A 25,936-nucleotide genomic window follows, 5' to 3' on the forward strand; every position below is an offset into this window, starting at 1 on the left:
ATATTTTGTTGTCTTATCATAAACCTAAAAAAATAATTGAATTCTGTGATTATAACAAATAATTGAATAAATAATATTACATTATATTCAAATTTCAAATTCAAAATTTACCAATAGGCAATTCATTTAAACTAGACATGTGTTGTTTCCGTATTTATTATTCTTAAATTTACTACTCATGGATTGGCTAGATGTTGTCTCAAAAGATCTTACAATTCCTGTTGAATATTTGAAGTCCACTAACAATTCTAAAAGATTTCTTGCTAGTGTTCATCGGATTTGGTTTAGGTAAAAATTTGCACCGTACAATTTTAAATTATATTATCATTATACTATTTTGTTTAACAGAGATTACCTAAATGGTATATATCGTCCGTTTTTGCATCATGAGATATTCACAAACGATGATGTCCGTGCAAAAGTCCAGCAAATTGAGAGTTTGGGTGATACTTGGATATATGTTTTAATAACTGTATGTAAACATTATCTACAGACTATTTTCCAGAGTAATAATTTTGAATATTTTTTTTGTAGGTTATACAAAAAGTGGATAAACCTATGATTCCTTTAGCAAGACGACATGAAACTGTACATTTTGATAAAGATTTAAGTTATTCACAACAATTGCAATATGTAACAGTAACTAATAGAAAAAATTTGTGGAAAGAAGCGTATAAAAAATATGGTAATGTAATCTTCATATTCAATGATGTAAGAGTTGCTAACATAAAAGTAAATTAATTTTTAAGATTATTACCAATTTTATTTTTCAGACGGTTTTTTTTGTAGAGAAAAATTACCTCACTCAAATGTGTCTCTATCTCCTCATGATACAATAATACGAGATGTACTCACTCGTTTTTATAACTGTCCAATTATCAATTTACAAGAACAATCACGTAATAAAACATCCTCAATACCGGAAAACGAATCTCATAGCAATATTTTGCCTGCTAACTTAGTTTTTGAAACTAATAAGTATTTTTACCTTTTACAGGTAGGTTAATTTTAGTTATTTTTATGGTATTCTGCTAATTTAAATAGCATATTATGGTGATTTTCAGGAAACAAATAATGTACATTCGCTACAAGATTGTATAAATTATAGTCCAGCTTTATTAAAATCTAATTATGCTCGTCCACTTTTTGTACTGTATCAAATTTTGAATGCAATGCAAAATACTCATGACCAAGGACTTGTGTTAGGTGACATTACTTTGTCTGATATCATTGTTTCCCCAGAATTATGGATTCGGGTAGGTTAATGTTATTTATTAAATATTATAATTCATACACAAAACAAAATATTTTTATATCCTAAACCTTACTATTTTTAGGTACTTCCAAAAATTACTGACAATATTTTAGATGCTGATGAATTTAATAATAGCTATGATGAAACAATGAAAAGTTTGACTTTTGAGAATTTAGCAGAAACTTGTGAACAATGGGTTCGAGGAAATATTTCCAACTTTGACTATATTATGTTTTTAAATAAACTAGCTGGTAGGAAGTATGGTGATCCTAAATGTCATTATGTATTTCCTTGGGTGACTGACTTTAGTTTTCGAGCTGGACTTAATTATCGTGATCTCAGTAAATCTAAGTATAGATTGAATAAAGGAGACAGGCAGTTAGATTTGACTTATGATATTGAAGATGAGAAAACTTCAATTTTGGTAAGTATTAGTAAATTATTATTATGATCTATGCTCTCTATGCAATTTATTGTCTTAGACCCCACATCATGTTCCTGACATTTTATCAGAAATAACATACTATGTGTATCGTTCTCGGGTAACTCCACGATCAGTTCTTTGTCGTTATATTAGAACAAAATTTGTACCAGAAGAATATCCTTCAAGCATACAACGCATGCAGCAATGGTCTCCAGATGAATGTATACCAGAATTTTTTACGGATCCATCAGTTTTTAAAGTATTGTAACATTTTGAAAATATTTTAGAAATAATTAACACTAATTCATAATATTTCATCAGTCTATACATAAAGAATTACCTGATTTGGGCATTCCAACGTGGGCAGAAAATGTACAAGACTTAGTAGACACTCATAGAGCTATACTAGAAAGCAACTATATTTCAGAACGCTTACATCATTGGATTGATTTAACATTTGGATACAAGTAAAAAGATCACTAACTATAAATAATTTATATATATTTTTAATTTTTAAACATCTTTAATTGTTAGATTATCTGGTCTGGCTGCTGTTAAATCAAAAAATGTATGCCTTCAACTGTGTGATAATCATACCTATCTATCTTCATCTGGCATTGTACAGTTATTTACACAGCCACATCCTCAAAGACTTTTACCTTCACCTTACTTTTCTCGCATTCCTCCTATTATGCCTAAATTGAGTAAGTTCATAAATGTGCCTTATTTGAAATATATATAAATATCAATCATAATATTTTATCATATTTTTAATTTAATAATTCAGAAACCCCTCCGTTAAGCGAGGAACAACATATCAATGTAGCTGCTGATAATGAATCATCAATGAATGGATTCATAAAATATTTAGATATGTCTAAAATACCACTTTGTGTAAGTACTTATAAAAATAGGTAATTTTATTATTTTTTTTTTTGAAAATAAAGGTAGATATTAGATCAGTGGTTTCATTTTACATTATTTTTTTTTACTAAAAATAAGGTCATAATCAATACCTATTCCAAAACTGTTCATTATACTCTTAAAAATATAATACATATTTTCATATGGAATAATAAATTGGAGTAAAGATTCATGAGGAAATGAACAGTTTTTTTTTTTTTTTGGAATTAACAATAATTTTGCAAAATTTACAATTTTATATATTTAAATAAAATTAAATATATAAAATATAAACCAGTATAATTTCTTACATATTAAACCGATGGCTATAATACCCGCTATACTAGTTAGTATACCACATTGGTCATTACTTATCAGTATTATAAAACCCATATTCAAACATGCGTTTTTACATCCTACAAATGATATCACTGTACCAAGTAAACATTTATTTTGTAAAAATATAATTTAATTAATCATTTATTATTAATTTATTTTATATTTCTATATTAATATTCATTAATTATAGTTACCACCTGATTATAATCCTGCAACGCCATTAATCACTCTTGATACATTAAATAATTTTTTGAATGGAGTATGTGCTAAGACATTGAAATCGTCTACTTCTAGTGGATTTTGTACAAAAGACATGACATCATATAAAAAAATCATTGCAAATCGAAGGGCTCAAGAAATTCAAGTAATTATTTGATTTTTATTAGTATTTTAGCCTTTAAATTCTGTCTAGAAATGCATTATACTTAACAGTAGTTTTACTAACTAGTTGATATATATATATATATATGTATATTGTTTGTATGTTTTATATGTTTTAATTTGACTACGTGTTAATTTAATAATATTACTCAAATAAAAATAAACTATTTTACATTTTCAGGTTTTGGGTTGTTTAATTATAGAATTATTTTTGGGAAACAAAGTTATTGCTCATGGAAGTAATCTATCATCATTATCTTTTTTAAAAAGACTACAAAGCTGTCGTGTGATTGCTTCAACATATCAGAAAGATCTTCCAGACTGCATTCGACCTGTGGTCAAGTTGTTGCTTCAAATCGATAAAATACCTTTAAATGAAAACCCATCACCTTTTGACTTTAACTGGTGCTCTGTGATCACAGATTATGGACTACCACCACCAACTCCCCATCAACTCCTTATTCCTTCTCTTTCTTCTTCTATTTTGCGATTTCCTAATTATTTTTCTCGTGTACACAATATATTAAGAATGTATTACAATTACAAAACAGTGAAATCTGAAATGGAAAATGTCAAAAACTTATTAGAAGAAAATCAAAAGTTCACCCTTGATATTTTTGATACATTATGTATCAAGCTTATCGTAGATATTGAACAAGAAATGTGTGAATTGAGTGAATCTGGAACTCTCGGAATACTTGCTGATAGCACTTGGATAGAGTTTTTAGTACCTATGGTTATTGAACTCTTGTCTGATACTAATTGTAATACTTTAACAGCTTTGCATTTATTGGAACCATCATTTAAAACCTTAGGTATGCAAAAGTCTAAGGAATTACTCCTTGATAATGTAACAAAATTGTATGAAGAATGCTTAAAAGATATTGTCCAGGAAAATATTCCTGTGCATCATAAATGGCTTAAATTATATCAAAAATCATTTTTAATGAAATTAATTTCTGGTTTTGGAACTAGCATATTTTTAAAAAATTTTGTTCCAATACTTGTTGAAACTGTTGGATCTGGATGTAATTTTAACAGAGCATACCCAATCCCAATACAGCACCTTAAGTATGTTTATCATTCATATTAATAAATATAGTTGTATAATATAATATTTATACTTTTCACAGTGATCTTTGTAGCTCATATCCATCATATGAAAATAGTTTAAATTCTGTTACTGATACCAGTCAAGCTGTTAAAGTTATTGAAAATGGTATAAGAATATAACTCATTATTTAATATTCTAACTTGCATACAGAACATTAACTAGTAATAAATTATTATAGATACATTGTCTCTGGATGATGAAGCTTTGACCAATAGTATAGTTTCTCTAAAAGATGTTCTGTTAGATGATCAAGGTGTAATAATTGATGATGATACACAAAGTGCTGATACTAATTTTAGTGACGATAAAAATTTGGATGAAGTAACAATTGACTGTACAGAAGATGGTGAAGATATATCCCCATCTTGCAATACACCTGATTCTGAAAAATTTAGTAGTGAAGAAAATCTAAAGGTTATATATTAATATTATATAAAGAGATTGAAATGTGATTTATATTGTTATAAATTTGTGTTATTGTTATTTTTATTTTCAAATGACTATAGATATCAGAGGTCAGTGCAGATTCACTTGTGTGGGTATCTATTCGGATAGGTCCTGTACATACTTCTATGTATATTACAAAAAATTTGTTGAAAATGTTAATGTTGTGTTACTCAGAATCATTACAAAATGAAGACAAAGCAAAAATGGTTATTAATTGTTTAATGAGTATTGCTGGTAATATTATTATTAATTTTTAATTACATTTTATAGAAAATATATTTTAAATAAAAACATAATAAAACAATAACTAAGATTAAAAATAATTTTTAATTTAAGGTATTTATGGAGAACAAGTTATTTTAGTCCAATATTTACCACATATAAGTGATGTGGTTTCATTGTGCAAACGTAGCAAAATGACAATGAGTCTCGAAAGTGGCCTAATTGGATGTGTAACACTATTGAAATATCTAATGTCATATTTTACAAAATCTACCCTCAATGAAATTTATCAAGTTTGTAATATATTATAATGTTTATATCATCATCATTATTATTTTATTTTTATTTTTTAGGACACTTTATGTAAGGGAATCATTCATCCAATGTTAAGGATTTTATCGTCACAAAAAGTTATTTTTCCATCGGGAGCAACAAGTCGTAGTAGTTTTGCTACAAAACTATTTGAAACTATATATTTTTTAGGTCTAAAACAAGGTCATCTGATTTCAAAAACTATACAAAGATTGTTTTTGGTATTTGATAAATTGAGGCATTTAGATCCAATAATTATGGCTGATACTAATCCAAGGCAAATATACATAATAATATTGGGTTAATTTAAAATTTAATTTTGTGAATTTTTTTACAGAAGTCAAAATATTGAGTTAAATAACAGTGATTCTGGAGACTCTCCTTCCACAATTAGTGCTGATAAGCCAAATGTCAAAACTAAAGTCAGTAATACCTAACTAACATATTTGAGAAAATAAAAACTATGATCATGTTTATTTAGGCTATGGAAGAACTGTGTAAGGTTTTAACGCCACAATTAGCTTATCATTCCTATACTATATTTGTAAAATACTATGGAGAATTATTTATGCAGAGAACGTTGATTAATTGGAATTATATTAAGGAACTGTGTGCTACATTTAAAGAAGAAAGAGTATATTCTGGCTACGCAAATATTGGTATGTAATAGACCTATCTTATATATTATTAAATATTAATTTTCATATTTTTAAATGCATTTTTAAAAGCTAATTGCTATTATTATTTTATTGTAGATTACAATGATAGTACTATTAATTTTGAAGAACAACTTGGAACACATCTTACTCTCAGGGGTAATAAAATACATTTACAGGTAATATCAAAATTTAAAATAATTTATTTAATATCATACTCAACTTTCAATATATGTCAATTTTTTTGTTGCTATATAAGTCAAAACAAATTGATAAAATAATATTTAAATTTTAGGATGAAGAAATAGAAGTTGCTGAAGATGCAAAGACTATAGTGGAATCCTCCAGGTATAAATTTTTAAATTTTAAATATTAATTATATAAATAAAATTGTTGTACTACTTAAATTAATGTCTAAATGTGTTATCCCCTAATATTAATAATTTTTAACATGCATAAAAGTAAAGAAAGGTCAAAGTAGATAACTACTCTATTGTATTGGTGTAGTAACTACTTTTTTAACTACCAAATTGTAAAATGGGTGGCAAAAAATTAGGTTTGTACTATTTTTCTAAGACTAGAGAGGTCAGAGATGTATGTAATATAGTAATATTATTATAAAATTAATTTTATTTAGAAGTTAAACAAAGAAGAAAATTTGAATATGTCATAATTTATATTAATTTAACACATAAGATGTATGAACATGCACATGCTGTATTGTTTTATAATAAACATGGGTGGACATAAACATTGTGCTACAAAACCATTATTCGTGTTTATTTGTGACTGTATCCGAAGGGTACAATTTAAGCGAAGTGAATAGTTTTGGTAGATAGGTAGATTTTAATAAAATATATTTGGGGGTGATATATTCAAATCTCTACTCTTTAATAAAACTTGTTCACTATGCTACTTCTTTGCTGTATAATAGTTGTTGAGTATACCTCATAATTGAGGAGTAAGTTACTGTAATATATTATGTATTACATTTTTAAATTTGATGATAAATCATTACACACAAAAAATGATTCTTAGTAAAAACTAACTGTCAATCTATATTTTTAAGTCTATTTTATTTTATATTAATTATGTTGCTGTTAAAGTAATATATTTTAATACTATTAATAGGTACAGTAAATTTAATTAATTTTTGCTATAAACATTATACTTGAAAATTTATTATATTTTCAAGTATCCATGTATTACGTCTTTTATTAAAACAAAATAATTAATTTTTTTTATAAAATTATTGTTTTTTTTTTTTTTTTTAAATATCTAATTTCATATAAATTTGAAGTAAAAATACATATTAAAATCAGTGGGTTTATATATTTTTAGATTTTTTGGTTACAGTATGGAATTTTTATGGTAAACTGTTTATTAATTTTTCAAACCTTAGGAATAAATATTAAAAATTTAATGATATTTTGGAATTTTAATAAATTTTATAAATATTTTAACCTAACGCTTTAAACTATAAATTGCGTTGTACTAAAAAAAATAATCGATTTATTACATCGAGTTTTTATCGAGTTATACATAAAAAAATACTGTTTTTCTTTAATGTTTTTCTCCCACTATTATCTTAAAAGTTACTTAGATTCTTTTACTTTTGGTTTCAAAAGTAAACAATATAGATCCACTCTGTCACAAAAAATAACTCCTATAGTTGAACTATTTTCCTGCTTCAAAAAGTGATGAGTGATGACTAGAAAAACACATATTAGTATATTTGCTCCACTAAGAATTCAATATTTATTGTCTAAAATTAGTTTAAAATACAAATAAAATAAAATAAAAAAATGTTAATATTTATTTTTAAACAGACACTTAAGAGGAAACTGGTTAGCATATTGGGAACATGAAATTGGCCGTAATAGTCGTGATACTTGTTTTAATTTTAAACAAATCAAGTTACAAACATTTAGTGGTCATCAATCCACTGTAAAGTCTTTAAGTGTTCTTGATAATGAAAATAGCTTTATAAGCTCTAGTCGTGACAAGACTGTTAAACTTTGGTCTTTAAGAAATCAAGTAAAAATATCTTTTTTATCTCATAATTTTATACATATTGAGTAAATATTTAATTAGCATATTTTCTAGGGTGACGGAAATGGTGTATCACAGTGTCAATACACTTATTCTAGACACCGTAAATCTGTATTATCGGTTGCGTACTTGGAAAAATTTAGAATGGTCGCATCCTGTGATTCTTCAATACATGTTTGGGATCCTTGGTGTGGTGGACGTCTCTTAAGCTCAATGAATAGTATACCTGTTAATATTCTTAAATGTCTACCCACTCCTCATCCAAATATATTAGCTGCCTCTACACATCCAACCTTACATTCTATTGATCCTAGGAATGGAAAGTCTGTAGCAGAACTTAAAGTGAGAACTTTAATCATATATTCTATATGTTTGTATTAGTTAATTAATAATTTATGCAATTTTCTTTTTAGATATCTGTAAATGCCACTGGCCTCATAAGAAGCATTGCTGTACCCACTAATGCTCACTGGGTTGCTGTTGGTCAGTCATCTGGTTATTTAACTGTTATTGATTTGCGAACTGGCCAAGCGTTGGCCAACTGGAAAGCTCATGAAGGAGAAGTAATAGATAATTAAAAAAATTAATTTCTTCTTTATTCATAGTTTTATTTTATAGGTATTGCAATTGTTAGCTGTAGATTCCAATACAATTGTCAGCTCATCTCTTGACCAATCATTGTCTGTTTGGAATGTTTCAAATGGCAATCTGATTTATAATATGAGGTAGGTAAATTATTATTAATAATTATCCAAATAATATTGAATATATTATGAATTTTTGTAACTGTTATTTTTCTTTTACAGAGGGTCACCTGAACCAGTCCATTGTTTAGGCCTTCATGGAAATGAACTGATTTCTGGTACTACTGCCAATCGTATAGGAATACATACAGGATTTACCAGTGAAGCATCATTTTCCTCTACTAAAATAAGAGCTGACACATTTAAAGGAGTCTTAACTACAATGTCAGTACTAAGTCTTAATCAACTACTATTACTTGGTGCTGATAATGGCAATATCACTCTTTTATGCTAAAAAGTATAATAAGAGTTTATTACCTATATTCAATATAATTCCAATTATTATTCCATAATATTCAGGGTGATTTTTTTACTATAAACTATTCCTATATACTCTGTCTCAAATAAAAGTAACTTAAATCACCGGTTTTTGTGCATAGCAGTGGAGATAATTTGTAGTGTATAAAGAGTATTGCTCTCTTGAAATAGTTACTTCTAATAATCACTTGCTTATATTTTGCATAGATTTATATAAAACATTTTTTTTTAGCAGCCGCTAATCTTTAGAAATGATAACTGATGACCAAAACCTATTTATCAAGGGGTTTGGTTTGACTGAATCAGATAAAAATCAATAAATATCCAAGATTACTTTTATAAGAGATAGAGTATAAGCAATATCTTATTTAAGTATTATATATTTTTTTTTTAATTTAAAAAGTATACTATTTTACTCAAAATCTAAATATTTATAGACTTTTAAATTTAAATTAAAAAAAAAAAAAAAAATTATAATGCTTAGATTAAGTGTAAAATGTTTATGAATCACTTTATATAACGTATACAATTCTATTATATTCCTATTTTAATTATTTATACTCAATCAATTTTTTATCATTGATATTATAAAAACTTATGTGTTCATTGCTGTTTTTAACTTGATCACCTATCTCTGTAGTAAGAATAATAACTAAGTATTCATATGGATTGTATAAACAATCACTAAACATAATTTAATAAATCAATAGTAAGCTAGTGGTACTTTAAATATGATTTAGAGTTCTATGATTAGTTCATTAAATTTATTTAATTTATTAATTACTAATAAATTAATAATTTTGTATGTAACTCAACAATAACCTCATAAATCTAAATTTATTATAGATAAAAATTAAAAGCATTTGAATCTATAATTTTTCACCTTATTGAATACAGTATATAATCAGCTTATATAATATAATTTAATTAAAATCTTTACATCTAGTTAGGTATTATATCTAACTATGCAGTATATTGTATATATAATATATTATTTTATAAGTTAATATGTATTGTTTTATACATGTTTTCCATCCTTATAATGAACAAATTTTGTTCAGAACTGTGTATTAACTTCAATTATGATAGTGCTTGGCAAGTTACGCTAAGAGACCTAGTTTATTTATTTTTTTTTGCTTTTAATCAAAATAACTTTTGGTTCTTAGTTATTGATATGATCGTCTAGCAGTGCCAAATTAAGGAGATGCTGAGAGAGCTATAGCCCAAAGCTCCTTAAAATTGAAAGCTCCAAAATATTAATAAACAAATATATATATAAATGTTTTCTTGTAAAATTATAGAGCCCCTAAAAATGGTAAAACTTTGTGCCAATTATTACCTTAATCTGGCTTTGTTGTCTAGTAATTAAGTTCTTATAACTGTCTTAAGAGCTTTGTTTTTTATTTTATTATACATTGTTTAATTTCACCATTCCACCTAATTGTTTTTTTTTTTTTTTTGTTATTTGTTTGATTATCCAATTGTTTTTTAGTCATTCTTATAAAAGACTAAATTTTGTGACAGAATCATCAATAATTATTTAAACGGATTATCAGTATTGATTTCAATTTCAAGACTCGAAATATAGGTCAAGAATAGTGACCAATAGAGCTTAACTAGGATAAATCAATTTTTAGAATTGATGATGTTGAGATAAGAGCTGTTTTTTTTATAATATCCATTGTTTCAGCCGTTTCAGGTATTGGCCATTATTATTATTTTGTGAAAATTAAAAAAATTGAAAATGTATTAGCACTGTTTCTTTTTATTAACGTTTGAAGTAAAAATGTTCACAAAATTATTTAACTATTTAAACGGAGAAGAACGATTTTAGTTATTTTGTTGTATCTCAAAAATATTATTTGTGTGGACTTAACTATTTTACGATCATTATTCTATTTTACTTTACGGATAAAATTTTCAAAATATTTAGATTAATTCTAAGGTATTGCCTAATTATTCCATGAACTTATACCAGTTATACCTATTCACATCATTCTATGTTAAGTTGCTACTAGTTTTGACTCAATTAATAACAATAATATACTATAGAAATATTAAATACTTATAAATATCTGTTAGATAGGTAGGTAATAATAATTTTGTATAAATACGATATTTTGTTACAAAAATTAATTCACCCTACCGTATTAATAATACTAAAATTAATTAAAATAATAGCAATGTACGAATGTACCTATTATATTGGTAGTATAATATGCTTATAACTTATAAGTTGACCATCCATCTCCGCTCAGTATCATTTTTCGCATGGAATGGTTAGGTACCTAGTTATTTAATTTAAATTTGATATATTCATTAATCATATTACAGTGACCTACTCAATGGTGACATCGATATGAGTTACACTCGACACTAAAGTGTACCAACAGCAAAAGTAGAGCAGTTACTTTTTACCTGATTTTTTTGATTATCAGTGGTAGGTATCTACATTCAAACCAACATAATATATAAATACAAAAAGGTAAAATACCAATGTAATTGTATGTGGTCAGTTGTATCACAATACACGTGTGAATATGTGGCATAAAATTTTAATAAATTTTTGGAAAACTACTGAAAATTTCAAGAGAAAATTTTTAAGTATAAATGCACAATTTTCAATTGATTTATGATGAAACATTTAGACTATTTAGAGTATTTCAAAGTATTCTCTATTTTCATTTGTACTTTCTGATAGATATAATAAAATAACAATAACTTTATTATTTACACACAGGTATATACAAATAATCATAGTAAATAAATAATTTTTTTTATTATTTTTATAAATAACAATTTATTGTATTTGAGATGTATAAAAGTAAAAAAAAAAATATTAGGAGTTACAACTGTATTAAATTTGTTTATAATATAATATAAATAACATTATTACAAAAAAATAAAATTATATTAATATTTATTGCAGCACCCATTTTTATACACAGTGTTATTATTTTTTTTATTTGTAATCTAAGATATTATAAATTAAGTATCTAAGTATTCCGTTTATTATTTAATATTTAATATCATCATGTAAAACTATTTATTGTGATTGTTGTCTCTTACGTTTTCTAACAACTTTTTTATAAGCTTTTTCCCATTTTGTACTCTCTTTGTCGTTTTCGGTACCAGGTGGGTGAAGACGCATCTGAAAAATATATTATTATATTTTTTAGATTTCAAACAGTAACACTATATAGTAACAGTAAAAAATAAAATACTAATATCAAATAAGCTAAAGAACTTAAAGAAGATAAATGTATTTGCTAGAAGACTATTTTTGAACTGATAATAATAATTATTTTATTAGCATTTACAGTAGACGCCGCTTATAAGACTCACTAGCACAAAGTGAGTCTTATAACCGAATGAATCTTATAGGCGAAGTGGAAAAAAATTATGTATTTATAAATTTATTTTCACTACATATTTGCTTGATTTAATAATTAACACATATTACATACTACTTATTATTAATAAATTTAATAATCCTGATAAAAACTAAAATTATAATCGTTATAATTATCGTTGCGATAATATGAACTTTATCTGGATAAAGTCTGCTGTGCGTTATAAGGTATAATCAACACTATATCTTTATATTTTTCATCCAATTACATTTCTAAATTATAACCAAAAAAGTTTATTTTTTACTATTTATTTTACGAAATTTGAGTCTTATAACCGAAGTGTTGAGTCTTAAAACCGATTTTTTTTTAATGTATTTGGTCCGGACCGTTCCAGACGATTTTGAGTCTAATAAGCGACTGAACCTTATATTCGTGAGTCTTATTAGCGGCGGGCGTCTACTGTATATGCAAATTATTTGTTTAGAATTTTTAAATACAAAATTTAAATTCAAGTATAATTATTTGTTAAGCATTCCTTTATTTTATTTTAATTATAAATTGTTAATTAATACTAATATTAATTTGTATACAAGTAGCTAGGAATATAATTATATCCATTAAAGGTATAGCTAAATACATACTTTTTTTTAATTGTTTTTATACAGTCTGTAAGTAAATATTTTTACATATAAGTACCTATACGTGATGTATAGGATAAAAGGAGATATATAGGTAACTTTATTGAAGAATCCATTCAGCGATGAAACTTCATGTAAATACATAGGTATACATAGGTACCACTTAATATAGAATACAAGCAATAATTCTTATTCAATGTTTAATTTAAGTAATATTAGGTAGGTTGAGTACCTAGGTCATACTTTACTACTATTATAGGTATGTTTGTGTGTAAAAATGTTGTAATATAATAATATAAAATACATGTTATTTATTATTATTTATGTAAGTCACGTTATTTGGTTTTTACAATTTTAAGTATAGCTGTCTATAATAATTTGGGATAATATATTAAAATCGTTAATATTATTATTTTTAACTAGCTTAAATTTATAGTACCTAAAAGGCACATTATTTTACCCATTCAGAAATAACTTTTTATACCTATTATATTGTTAGGTCTTAAATAATTTTTGAAGTATTATCATTTCATGTAAACGTATTTTATTTTTTATTAAAAAAATTAAATGTTTTAATTATTTGTACCACAATATTATGTATTCTGCAATATTCATGTATTATATTATATTATATACTATACAACATTTTTTGGGATTCCATAAACTGAGAAATTTAATAACAGTTTTTTTAAAATAATATTTCATAACCACCGGACCCCCACCTCTCCACCACTTCTTCCCATATAATACATTTTAGTAAGTAACTTTATTAAGATTCCTAATAGTGTGTATGTAAACTGACACCTGTAAATTGCAAGGAATATAATTGGGGTAGGTACCTATATCATATTTATGTACCGCACCTCGTGCCAAGCCACGCCTATACAAGGCTAATAAATAATAATACTAAACATTAATTTTGAGTAATAATAAGTAATAACTAATAAGCAATAAGCATGGTTAAATAAATAAATGATTTCTTTTAATTAACATGCAAAATTTATAAAAAATTGTTATTCGCAAAAATGAAAAAAAAAATATACATATATATATCAGTAGGATTATACAACCTCTTACATTACAGAGCGTTATTTTGTTAGAGTTATTCTAGTCGTTATTTCCGAATAAACTATCCAGTTGTTTCTTCGACAATCTCTTCTGAAAGTTATATACATGTATTAATATAATTTTAAGGATTAAGTTTCAATGTTTCATTGTACCTAGTTAATAATGTTGTACTTCAATCTATAGCAAATAATTATTAAATTATTATTATTAATATTATTAATAAAAACATTAATAAATAATTATTAATTAATATATTTTTATACATATATAATTTCATTACTTAACTTACTAAAATCATCAGGCGTAAATGTATAAAATAAATAAATAATATACACAATATTGTATATAGAATTTAATAACTACACAGGATACCTATATAATCTTAATATTTTAAATTTTTTTTCACAACATACTAAAACACTGATATTTTTATAAATAATTTCATCTTACCATAATTCTATATTTTTCTTTGCAAGCATATTCAGTTTCATCAACATCTTGAAAGCAATCAGATTTGTAGTCTTCAGGCAAAGGTTTTCCATCAAATTCGCATAATTTTTTTAGTGGTCTTGAATGCACAAACAATTTATCAAAACCTAAAATTTTATTCATAATTATATACACTTGAAAACAAAAATAATACTTGTATTACACAGTTACCAGTAGGTTTATTTAATGGACAATAAAATACATTGGGTGTTTTTTTGTCGTAAACAATCGATTTCCTCATCATATCACCAGCTAATACTACGTTCTAAACACATAACATTAATTATTAATATGTTTGTAAACAAATCAAATTAAATAATATTTTATATACACATAATTTTATTACATATTAAAGATACTATAAATCAATATACAATCATTCATAAAATGTTTTCATTTAGTTCACCAGATTATAGATTGTATGCATTTAAAAAAAAAGTTAAAAAAAAAAGTTTACCAGTATTGAGAATAAGAAAAGAAGTTGACATATTGTTGATAAATCTGAAAAACACAAACACAATTTAGATTTAAGTTATGTTTGAAATATTATAGTAGAACATAAATATAAATTATAATATATATTATAAATGTTTTTAAGAAATTCTAATATCCTTCTTTTTACTGATGATGCTATAAAAAATTATAAAAACTGAACAAGATGCGATTAGTGTACTATCTGACATACTTATCTGATAACTTATTATTTTTTTGGTGTAAAAAGAATCGTTTATTTTTGAATGTTAATAAATTTATGCATTTTTATCTTATAAAAACTCCAATTACTAATAAATATTCTATTTCTAACTCTTATATCGAGCTTATTTCTCGATTTAAAGATTTAAGCATTATTTTTTAATTAAAATAAAATCTTTTTTTTAATACACATATATTATGATACAAAATAAAACTATGCATAATAATTTGAGATTTATTAAGCACATTTATTGCTCATTTGTGAATACTATTTGTTAAAATATTCTAAAAACTATTCTATCATACATTCAGTGGCGAAACGAATCTAAAATAACTCATAAGTGAACTAAAATTTACACACCCACTCACCCACTTACCAACTAAGTATACTTAAAATATTTATTTTTTTCAATTAATGTTTTTACCAATAAAATTATATAGGTGAATTTATGTACTGTACATATTATTGTATATTGTTGTTATTATTATTGTTGCTGGAAAAACTAAAGAAAATAAAACATAATGATGAAATAATCGCATTCTATAAGACTAGGGAGTTCTTTTATTCGTATAGTAGTATATTAACATAGTTTAACAGTAACCTAGATAATAACACAGTAATATTATGTCAACTAAAAACAAAATTAAAAATATGAAATTTATTATTTATACATCAACTGTTTTTTTTAAATATCCAAAGTCATGGCAAACTTATCTGTGACATAATATATGAATTTATTCATTAGTTCTATTACTGCCATCTGCCGTTACTGCCAATTGTCATTACTCGTAAGTCATAGTATATTTATATACATAAATTGTAATAAATACTAGTATTAGTAGTACTGATACTCATTTATTGCTCGTCACTTTCATGTTGGCACCCACCCACCCCTAAATCTTAAAAAATATCGAGAAGCAACCGTTTCTCAAACACCACGTTCGTTTCACCACTGTATACATTTATATATTTTATGGTATTGGCTATTTACTATAGATTTTGAATATAGAATAACCGGAGTAGGGTTATATTACCGTTGTAGACACGACTAGACTGTAATTATTACGTTCATATATAGCTAGACGGACGCGGACTATGGTTTGTGTCACTCATAAATAATAAATACATCATTCATGTATTATTTATGTAGAACTACTAGGATCTTGTCTCGGGACAATCACGATACCGTTTATAAATAGTATAATATACTCAGCTAATTAATTATGACAAAAATTACTATTTAGTTTGTAAATCAAGATTTTTTTTTTTAAAGTTATAAAAAAAATTACTTAAACTTAATAATTTATAGGTACATCAAAATCCTCAGAAAAAAGTCTACTTAAAATTATAAAATTAAAACATAGATATTATTATTTTGTCACTAAAGGATATATAAATTTAAAAATATAAGACAATATTATATATAATTTTCTTTTTCCTTTTTGAAAATTGTTACTAAGCTGACAATATTAAATGCCTTTAAAATAGGCAATATTTTTGAGATATCAAATGAATATTGGGTATTAACTGTTAAAATCTAATTATAATTTATACATATATACATATATATTAAATATATAATGAATATATCTACACTACGTCTACGAAATAGCTGAATACGTAAGTTATCTCTATTTAATTCGATTCTAATATAACTATGTTATTACTTATTATTATTAATAATAATTAACAAATATTATAACATTTTTAAAACAATATATATTTACCCATGTTTCTTTAGTTTTGAATTTCAATCATCAAAATTAAACATAAAACTTTTTACTGAATATTACACAAACCACACAGTTATAATATTTTCATTACTTATACATACACGGGCGCCAGGCCGTAGTAAAGAACTAAATAAAGAATGTAAAAGTATACACCTTAGCCTTCTAATACCTTCTATGACATCACATGTATACCTACGTCTATATAGTTAATGTTACAGCAATGTAGTGGGCGTTAACCCACGTTACCTGACACAAGTAACAGGAAACCAGTTTTTTTAACAATACGTCAAGAATGGAAAGGGAACATTCTAACTGATTCTTGGGTTCACTGATTTCATTGGACCATTATTGTATACACCTGTATATAGAGATAGACGTAAGAATCGTAATGTCTTTAGACCAAAAAAAAATCAAATTCATATTCATAACAGATGAAATTACCCATACCACTATAAGACTCTACAGTCTACATGCTGGTGACAATTTAAAATTACGAAATCCGTATTATCATAAATAAATACGAGAAATACAAATTCAAGTAATTAGATACATTTAAATAAACATCTAGGTATTGTATTAAAGCTTGCAGATTATCTATAAAAATGTACTTAAATTTTAAAATAATAAATTAATCGAATTTAAAAATAATAAAATTCCGAGGTATCTATCTATATTTTAAAGAAATTTAATGAAATTAAATTGCAATAAGTTTTGAAATGTTGGAATGATAAACATCAATATTCAACGAATTATAAAATTTTACATTATGTCATTATATATTAAAATATATATTATGTACCTACATTGTATATGATATATCATATCAATGTTTTGATAGGGTTGCACACTTACACGTAAATAAGTAAACCGTTATGCTGTATCGTTATATATTTACGTTGATTATCTATATACTATTGTCTCTTGATAAACCAAAAGAACTACATTACATTTTAAAAACGATATTAACTGGCTGTACAGAATCATTTTCTTTTTGAATTATATAATAAGATATTATAATATTATGATAAAATAATGATGAATTTAGAAAAATAATTGAGCTGGTATGAATGTGTTGTTTATAGGCTGTATGAAAGGGCATCTATGACGACCACGACCCACACGAACTACATCAGGCATAAAGTTGACTGAATGACTGGTGTCTGTAGTTTGCCAATATATATCTTTAATTTTTATTTCAGAAATTCTATAAAGTATAATAAATATGTGTAATGTGCGAAATTTAATGTGACGACTAGTGTTTATTATTAAAATAGAATTTTATAACTAAGTAAATCTATCTATAAAGTATAAAAAATTGGTAGGTTAACACTTATTAATTCAAATTATATCTACCTACCTAGTACCTATATACTTATTACTTATTATAGTAAGTATACCAACCTATACAAATATACTCTATATTACAAAAATACTAGGTATAAGCTTAAAATTATTATATAGCTAGTGCATAGGTATTATTTTTCAGTGCTAGGTAAAAATAATAGTAGCATATGAATTATTATATTATCACTGTCATCAGCAAAGCTGTAGCAAGATTCTGTGTGCTCTAACCATTTTACTTATTTCCACCCTTGTAAATTTTTTAGCCCCCTTTCATACATACATTTTTTATTTGTTTTAAAATAATATTTATATATATTATGTTTGAATGTTATTTTAATTTTTTTTTATTATTGTTTTTTTTTTTTAATGCGTCAACAAATTAATGTTTTTTATATTATTTGAATACAAAGTTGATCAATAAAAGTAAAAATTAAAACTAACAATTAATGTTAATAGCAAATTATTAAAAGCCTTCTAGATATTTATTTCATGTAGATATATTATTATTTTATTAAAACTTAGATTGCAATTTATAATAATTCAAGTGAATTCATTTAATTTTATATAATGACAATATTAAACAACTCACCGTCGAATTTCTTCTAGAACTTTCTCATGAACTTACGAAATATAAATGATTAAATATTAAAACATGAATAGATATAGGTATATTCCTACCAATAAATATGAGTATATTAATGGTAGTTGAATCTTGAATCCTATTTTTTATTTTAACATGTATCTTATATTTAATAATTATACAAATCTATTTTCAAAACTAGGTATTATACTATCACTCGGACTCGATGTAATATTAATGTCATGTTTTATATTAGTAAGCATTTTATAATATTTATATACTACGAGTAAATATATACTTATACCTATGTCCTATAATATGTATGTTGAATAGTAATCGATCTTGAATAACTTAAAATTATACCCTATATTTATGATTTCTATTAATATATTATAGTGTAATTACTTTATACATATTCTTAATTAATAAAATGTATATTATTAATACTAATATGTAATAACATATACAGACGTATTTTATTTTTGCTTTTGCACCTATGGTCTTGGCTAGTTTCGCCAAGCCCTAGCTACGGTTTTAGCTAATTTTAATTGTAATGGTGGAACAAAGGAACCAGTAAGCTATAATGTTGTATAGGTAATAATGTCTGTACGATTTAATATATACCTACCTATTTGTCATTTAATAATCACTTAAATTAGGTACCTATTAACTATAATAATTAAAGTGAAATAATTATATACCTAAATGGCTCTTTGAATTTTTTAAACAAAACCTAACCTATCACGCATTTATTTTAAGTTTCTCCAAAACTTTTCAACGTTTTAACTTACCTACGTTTTTTTTTCTTTAAAGCTCTTTATACTTATTATTAAGCTATCAACCAACATACGCAATTAAACCAAAAATTATGCTAACTATTGTTGTAGATAAGTACTCTATATTTTTTTATGAAATACAATTTGTCATTCATCAATTGACTTAATATTGTGATGTTTGAATATTGGATATTAATTTAATTTAAGCTAATTTATTTAGAAATCCAATCATGTCCTACGTTACGTAATCTGTTCTTTATAATCATGATGATAAACTGATACCGTAGGTATGTTATCAATTTTTATTTTATCACAACTTAAATTTATAGGTTGTGTAAAAAATAAATATATTCATTGAGCCTGTTCAAAAATTTGTGATTTTAAGTTAAAATGATTAATTAGTTTTTCTATTTGTGTGCATTTACTTTTATAATTTTTAGTTAAGTTACTTATTAAAATGACGTCATTCACAAATAAAAATATTTTGAATTTACTGAGAAATCTACCGAGACTCTCTATTTCTAATCTCCGAAATAATGATGGAGCCGTGAAAAAAGTAACTATATTATTTATTTGAAATAAAATATCTGTCATTTAATACATTTTTAATAACATATTTTTACAATGGTTTTTTATTTACTTATTGTACTGAAGAAACAGTTTTAATTATTTTATTAGTTATTAAATATTTGAATATTAATGATTTGTTTGTATAAGATGTTATGAATTTTATGAAAGAATATATTTAACGTTTTTGACCATTTATAATCTATGTACCATAAATAATATTGTATGTATTTTATTTTAGAATAAACGAGGCAGAGCCCAGCATGGAGGTGACAAACATGGTCATGGTAATAAAGGATCAAAAGCTAGACAAAACTTTATGAGGCCTGGATATGAGACAGGAAATACTCCATTTTATATGAAATTTCCTAGAGAACAATATTATAAGGATCATCAGTATGTTATAAAATGTCTTAATGCAATATTCAAAACAATTTTCTATCCAAGATTATAACCTGTTTTTAGTGTTAAAAGACAATATCCACCACTTTCATTGGCCACTTTACAAAAAATGATTGATTTGAATCGTATAGACATCACAAAGCCTATTGACTTATCAGTACTGTGCAATACTGGTTTGTATAACATTAATCCAGAAGATAAACACTTTGGAGTAAATTTGGTTGACGAAGTAAGTTTTTTCAATAAATCTTAAATGATATGGGTCATTTGACTATATAGTAATATAATACATCATATTATTTTAATAATAACGTAATATTATATACATATATAATACGATACTGACATTAATTTTAAATATGGTTATATTATTTATTTATTTTATTTGATGCATTGAAAGAAGTCAATCAGGTCATTTATTGTTATCTTAGGCTGATTAATTTATTAATAGTTATTCAAATATTAAGTTTTTTTCTTCTTAAAATAATAAACATTCTATTAGTAGATGTTTTACTGTAACTCTGACCATGCACAATTAATATAATATAGTGAATTTGTTATTCTTTTTGAGATACTTAAAATACTTCTGATTAAGGCGGCTTTTTACTAATTCTAAATTTATACTTATAGCTATGATATAGTATGAACATTATTAGCTATGGTAAACTTAGTAGATTTATGTACCTAATTTACCTATTTATAGTATTGATTGTTATAAATAAATTAACTTAATTAATAAATATTTTTATATAATACTAGGGTGCAGATAATTTCAAAGCAAAAATTAATATAGAAGTTCAGTGGACCAGTGAATCTACAATTGCGGCTATAGAAAGAAATGGAGGAGTTATAACAACATCATTTTTTGATGTTAATAGTTTATTTATTTTAATTAATCCTAAAAAGTTCTTCCAGAGAGGTTTGTAGAGTAAATTATATAGATATTTTATGACTTCCACACACATTCCAAAAAATTGTATTCTAAACTATTTGTATTTATTTTAAATAAAGGCAAAAATACTTCATTACAAATACACCACACTAATATATGTTCTCCCTATTGTACTAATTTACAACATCAAAAATTTGTGTTTAGCAGTTTTAATTTGTATAGAATCTTTTAATAAAGTTACCCACTCAAATACCCTAAAAGAAACTAGTGTAGGGACCTATCTACTCCCCAAAAAACTTTTTCACTGGGTGCGCATTGGGCAACTTCCCTTTTCAATTTAAATCTCGTTCAATTTATTTATCATGTAGCTCATAAATACAAATTATAAATATATAAATTGTATTTTATTTTTAATAATAAGTAAATTGATCTATTATTATACTTAAAGGTAATAATATTTTTATTTTTTTTTATGATATTTTAATTTTTAAACAATTAATTTTAACTGTAAGATAAAACAATTTAAAATTTTTCATGTTTAAAAAAATTTAAATATTGTAAAAATAACATAAGAAAACACATAATATTTTTAATTTGATGATAGGACAATTTATTCTTTTATAAGAGATTACGATACAATATAAGTGTAACTATTGAACAAATTTTCTTTATGATACATTTATTTTATATAACAGACAACATATGTGAATGCCTTATTAAGTATTTCAGTTACAAAGATAATACACTTTCTGTTATATAAATTATTTGTATTGTAATTTTAACTCATATATAATGCAACATATATTTTTAGGTACTTTTACTTAGGCATTTATTGCTTCCTCATGATTTACTTTTAATACTTTAAATCAATTCTTATAATGCTTCATAATTTAAAAATACTAACAGTATGTAGTAGTATCTCCTTGTTATACATAAATATAATTTTACGACTGATAACTGCTTTACAAATAATATATAATGTGTTTAATTCATAACAGTACATTTAATTTATTTATGATTATATTGTTTTTATTTTACAGGAGAAGCAATACCCAGACGTATGATACCTCCTGAAGATGCAATTTTATATTATTCAAGTGCAGCAAATCGCGGTTATTTGGCAGATCCTGAAAAAATATCTTGGGAACGTTTTGTTTTAGCTCAGAAATATGGATATAAACTTCCTAAAATTGAAGATGATCCAGATTATAACATGCTTGTCAGTAGGAAAGATCAAAGACAAATATTTTATGGCCTAGAACCTGGTTGGGTTGTTAATCTAAAGGATAAAGTTATATTGAAACCCACTGATCCACAACTCAAAGAGTTCTATAAAAGTTAATTACATTTTTTAATGTTAGTATTGAAATGTATAATGGTATTTGTTATGTAATTTAATTATCATTTATAATACTAAAGAACATGATTATTACAAATATATCTAAAAAAAAATATAAATTTGATAACTTGTACTAAAAACTTTTGTTCATAATAAATTATTTATAGAATTTGAATTCAACAAATTATTACTTTTATTATTACAAAGGTTAAAAATGCATAATATTATGTATATTATATTTATTATTATTTAACAATATTTGCATAGAATTTTTTTTTTAAAAACAATACTTATTGTATTGCTATAAGTAATTGCTATATAAATTTCTCTTTCCTAGTATTGCTAGGAAAGAGAAATTTACTTATTATTATTTTTAACTCATGCCAAATTTCATTTAAAAAAATTGATTTAATAGATCATTAAATTATGTTTACAGCTTACTATTTATTAAATAATTTTTAATGTAAACCAGCATAGATATGACCATTACCACTACTACCATTTAAACATTTCATGTTTTTTTTTTTTGTAAATGTCACCAATTTAAATACAGAATGTTTCATGATTGCTTTATATTAGTCAATAATAGTAGAGTACTTTATGAATTTTATTATTATGGTCAAATAAGTTCTTAGGTTTGTGTATATATAGTTAGAAAACTATTCAAAATTATAAATTATGTAATAAAGCAAACAAGCAATCAACTTGTAATCATCTAAAGCTAATGTTTAAGTGTTTCTTATAAGAAATTAAAGCTATCCAATACCGTATGACATGTAAGTATTTGACTAAAATTTAAGGCTGAAATACATTTGTTATGAATTTATCAAAGTACCAAAAGGTTCTTATTACAAATGATACAATTCAGTATTTCAATTAATACCTATTTTTTCATAATTTGATTAAATAAAAATTTAATACACTACATAATTTATTTTTAAGAAAATGTTAACTTATTAGAATCAAAATTAGAACAAGTGGTTTTTTAGTTATTTAATTTTTTGTACCTACTTAATATGGTAGGTCTATAAATAGATGACTAGTAATTTATATTTTCCGTTTAACATTGATTATTTGTAAAAAATTCTCAAGTATAATACTTAAACACTTAATGCAATATTACACCAATTTTATATTTCGGTAAAATTATTTTTTTGAACTGTTATCCTTAGTATAAACATTTTAATAACTAAAAAATTACTTAAGTATTTGACTTTTAAATTAGGGAGATCATGATACATTAATTTACAAAAAAATAAATCAATCAATAAATTACAGTAAAGAGGAGGTTATTGTTTAATATACAGAAATTTGTATAATAAGTTCACTGGTACTTACCTATTACCTATTATTAAAAATTCAAAAATCAGAATTTTAGTAAATTCATTATTAAATGAAAAATGTAGGTGATTAAGTGGGCACATTTGGTGAATCATTGTATATAAAACAAAAAGTAAGTAGGTACCTACCTAGGTTTTTAAAAAAATAGTTATAAGATTGCATATGCATACATTTATTTGAAAAAAAATATTGCATAGGTATAATATCAAATCTAAATATAATATTATCTACCAACTACATGATTTATTCAAAACTGTATTTAAGATTTTTAAGCTTCAAATGCATACTATTATCTTGTATTAGTCGTTTTAGATACATTTTTAACATTTACAATTCAGTAATATTTTATACTATAAATAACTGTAAAATAATGCCATTATTTGTTTGGTATTGATAGAATAAAATTAATCTTTTGAAGCATTTTTAAATACTTACATAGATAGATAGGTTTATATCTGATTTCTTTATCGTTTTCTAAATTCTTAAATATTAATGGAAGTTTTTTGATAGATATATAGTTAAATATTTAAATATATATAATCATATTTGTTAAAATACTTTTTATAATTTAAAATATTTATAGGTAAAAATATAAAATAGTAATGATTAATTATTAGTGTAATGTACATATTTTAAATTCATTCGTATGACTACTGTATTACATAGGTATTAGGTATCTAGTAGGTACTTATCATGATTTAAGATGTTACCTATGTAGGTATCTTAAATTCTTAAATTTTGATACCTATACTTGGAGTCGATCGAAGTAGTAGAAGTGGCGCGATTTTCAATAGGAGATTATGAATTTCAATAAAAATTATACAACTAGGTATTACGGAGGATTTAAAAAAATCTCATATTTAATGATGAGAGAGGCTAAAATTCCAGATTTTCCCTTGGTTATCAAAATATTTAAAATTCGAAAATAACTCGTTATTTCAGTCAATTATGTAGGTAACTATCTAATATTTATTTACCGCAATCAGAATTCAGAATGTTCTTATATACCTAGCGTTTAGTATAAATTATTTATTTTAATCAGTCGAGTATAATGGCGCAACGTATATTCCTTTAAAACATTAGTTAATTACTCCGCTAATTTAAACTTAAAATATTTATACAAATTACAAGTTATAATTAATTAACATTAACTGGGTAGGTAGGTAGGTATTCGTATTCATTTGAAAATTGATTTTTATGTTAGTAGTATAACACATTATACCTACTTATTAATATAAGTAGGTAATCCGAAGTTGTTTAAATTTTTGTTTTTCAATAAAGCTAAATTATATAAAAATAATATTTTCAAAAAAGTTTTCGAGTACCTAGGTTATAATTGTTGAAATTTAAACAGACCACCTTGTAACGCAGGAGCATAATATAATAGCTAGGTATATAGGTGTGTATAGAATTGTTTACACATGAGTCATGAAATATAATCAATTTTTGTAAATTTAGTTTAAACTTTAAACTCACTTAGTCACCTACGCAAAATGTATAGATAACTAGGTATATGAATAATACTTAAAAAAATAATATAAATTCAAATATTTA

At 24.4% G+C, this 25,936-nt stretch overlaps 3 protein-coding genes across 5 annotated transcripts; 2 read left to right on the plus strand and 1 right to left on the minus strand.

Annotated features, from left to right (window-relative positions):
- The first annotated feature begins 178 nt into the window (after window positions 1–178).
- On the plus strand, window positions 179–9,594 carry LOC112599662 (WD repeat-containing protein 81). The gene is made up of 26 exons (XM_025346663.1): window positions 179–288; window positions 349–472; window positions 535–685; window positions 774–997; window positions 1,065–1,256; window positions 1,338–1,679; window positions 1,738–1,938; window positions 2,001–2,146; window positions 2,214–2,383; window positions 2,467–2,573; window positions 3,112–3,285; window positions 3,484–4,373; window positions 4,436–4,521; window positions 4,595–4,830; window positions 4,923–5,097; window positions 5,200–5,378; window positions 5,439–5,674; window positions 5,735–5,819; window positions 5,879–6,056; window positions 6,153–6,232; window positions 6,349–6,401; window positions 7,883–8,090; window positions 8,160–8,447; window positions 8,519–8,668; window positions 8,724–8,830; window positions 8,912–9,594. The coding sequence occupies exons 1-26, from the start codon at window positions 179–181 to the stop codon at window positions 9,141–9,143; spliced, it is 5,124 nt and encodes a 1,707-aa protein (XP_025202448.1). The 3' UTR covers window positions 9,144–9,594.
- Window positions 9,595–12,062: 2,468 nt separating this feature from the next.
- Window positions 12,063–17,322, minus strand: LOC112599697. 3 transcript variants are annotated; one of them, XM_025346721.1, is made up of 6 exons: window positions 17,136–17,321; window positions 15,172–15,215; window positions 14,886–14,979; window positions 14,676–14,821; window positions 14,235–14,315; window positions 12,229–12,317 (listed from the first exon to the last, which is right to left on the minus strand). In XM_025346721.1, the coding sequence occupies exons 1-5, from the start codon at window positions 17,137–17,139 to the stop codon at window positions 14,265–14,267; spliced, it is 339 nt and encodes a 112-aa protein (XP_025202506.1). In that variant the 5' UTR covers window positions 17,140–17,321; the 3' UTR covers window positions 12,229–12,317; window positions 14,235–14,264. The 3 variants fall into 3 exon arrangements, with proteins under 3 accessions (XP_025202504.1, XP_025202506.1, XP_025202505.1); XM_025346720.1 differs by having other exon boundaries at window positions 12,230–12,317; window positions 14,228–14,315; XM_025346719.1 differs by lacking the exon at window positions 14,235–14,315 and having other exon boundaries at window positions 12,063–12,317; window positions 17,136–17,322.
- A 2,937-nt stretch (window positions 17,323–20,259) lies between these two features.
- LOC112599721 (39S ribosomal protein L15, mitochondrial) lies at window positions 20,260–23,104 on the plus strand. The gene is made up of 5 exons (XM_025346760.1): window positions 20,260–20,397; window positions 20,650–20,804; window positions 20,874–21,039; window positions 21,570–21,729; window positions 22,743–23,104. The coding sequence occupies exons 1-5, from the start codon at window positions 20,299–20,301 to the stop codon at window positions 23,042–23,044; spliced, it is 882 nt and encodes a 293-aa protein (XP_025202545.1). The 5' UTR covers window positions 20,260–20,298; the 3' UTR covers window positions 23,045–23,104.
- Window positions 23,105–25,936: the final 2,832 nt, after the last annotated feature.

The sequence above is a fragment of the Melanaphis sacchari genome, unplaced genomic scaffold, assembly GCF_002803265.2.
Source record: "Melanaphis sacchari strain LSU unplaced genomic scaffold, SCAv2.0 Contig54_pilon_pilon, whole genome shotgun sequence".
Classification (NCBI taxonomy): domain Eukaryota; kingdom Metazoa; phylum Arthropoda; class Insecta; order Hemiptera; family Aphididae; genus Melanaphis; species Melanaphis sacchari.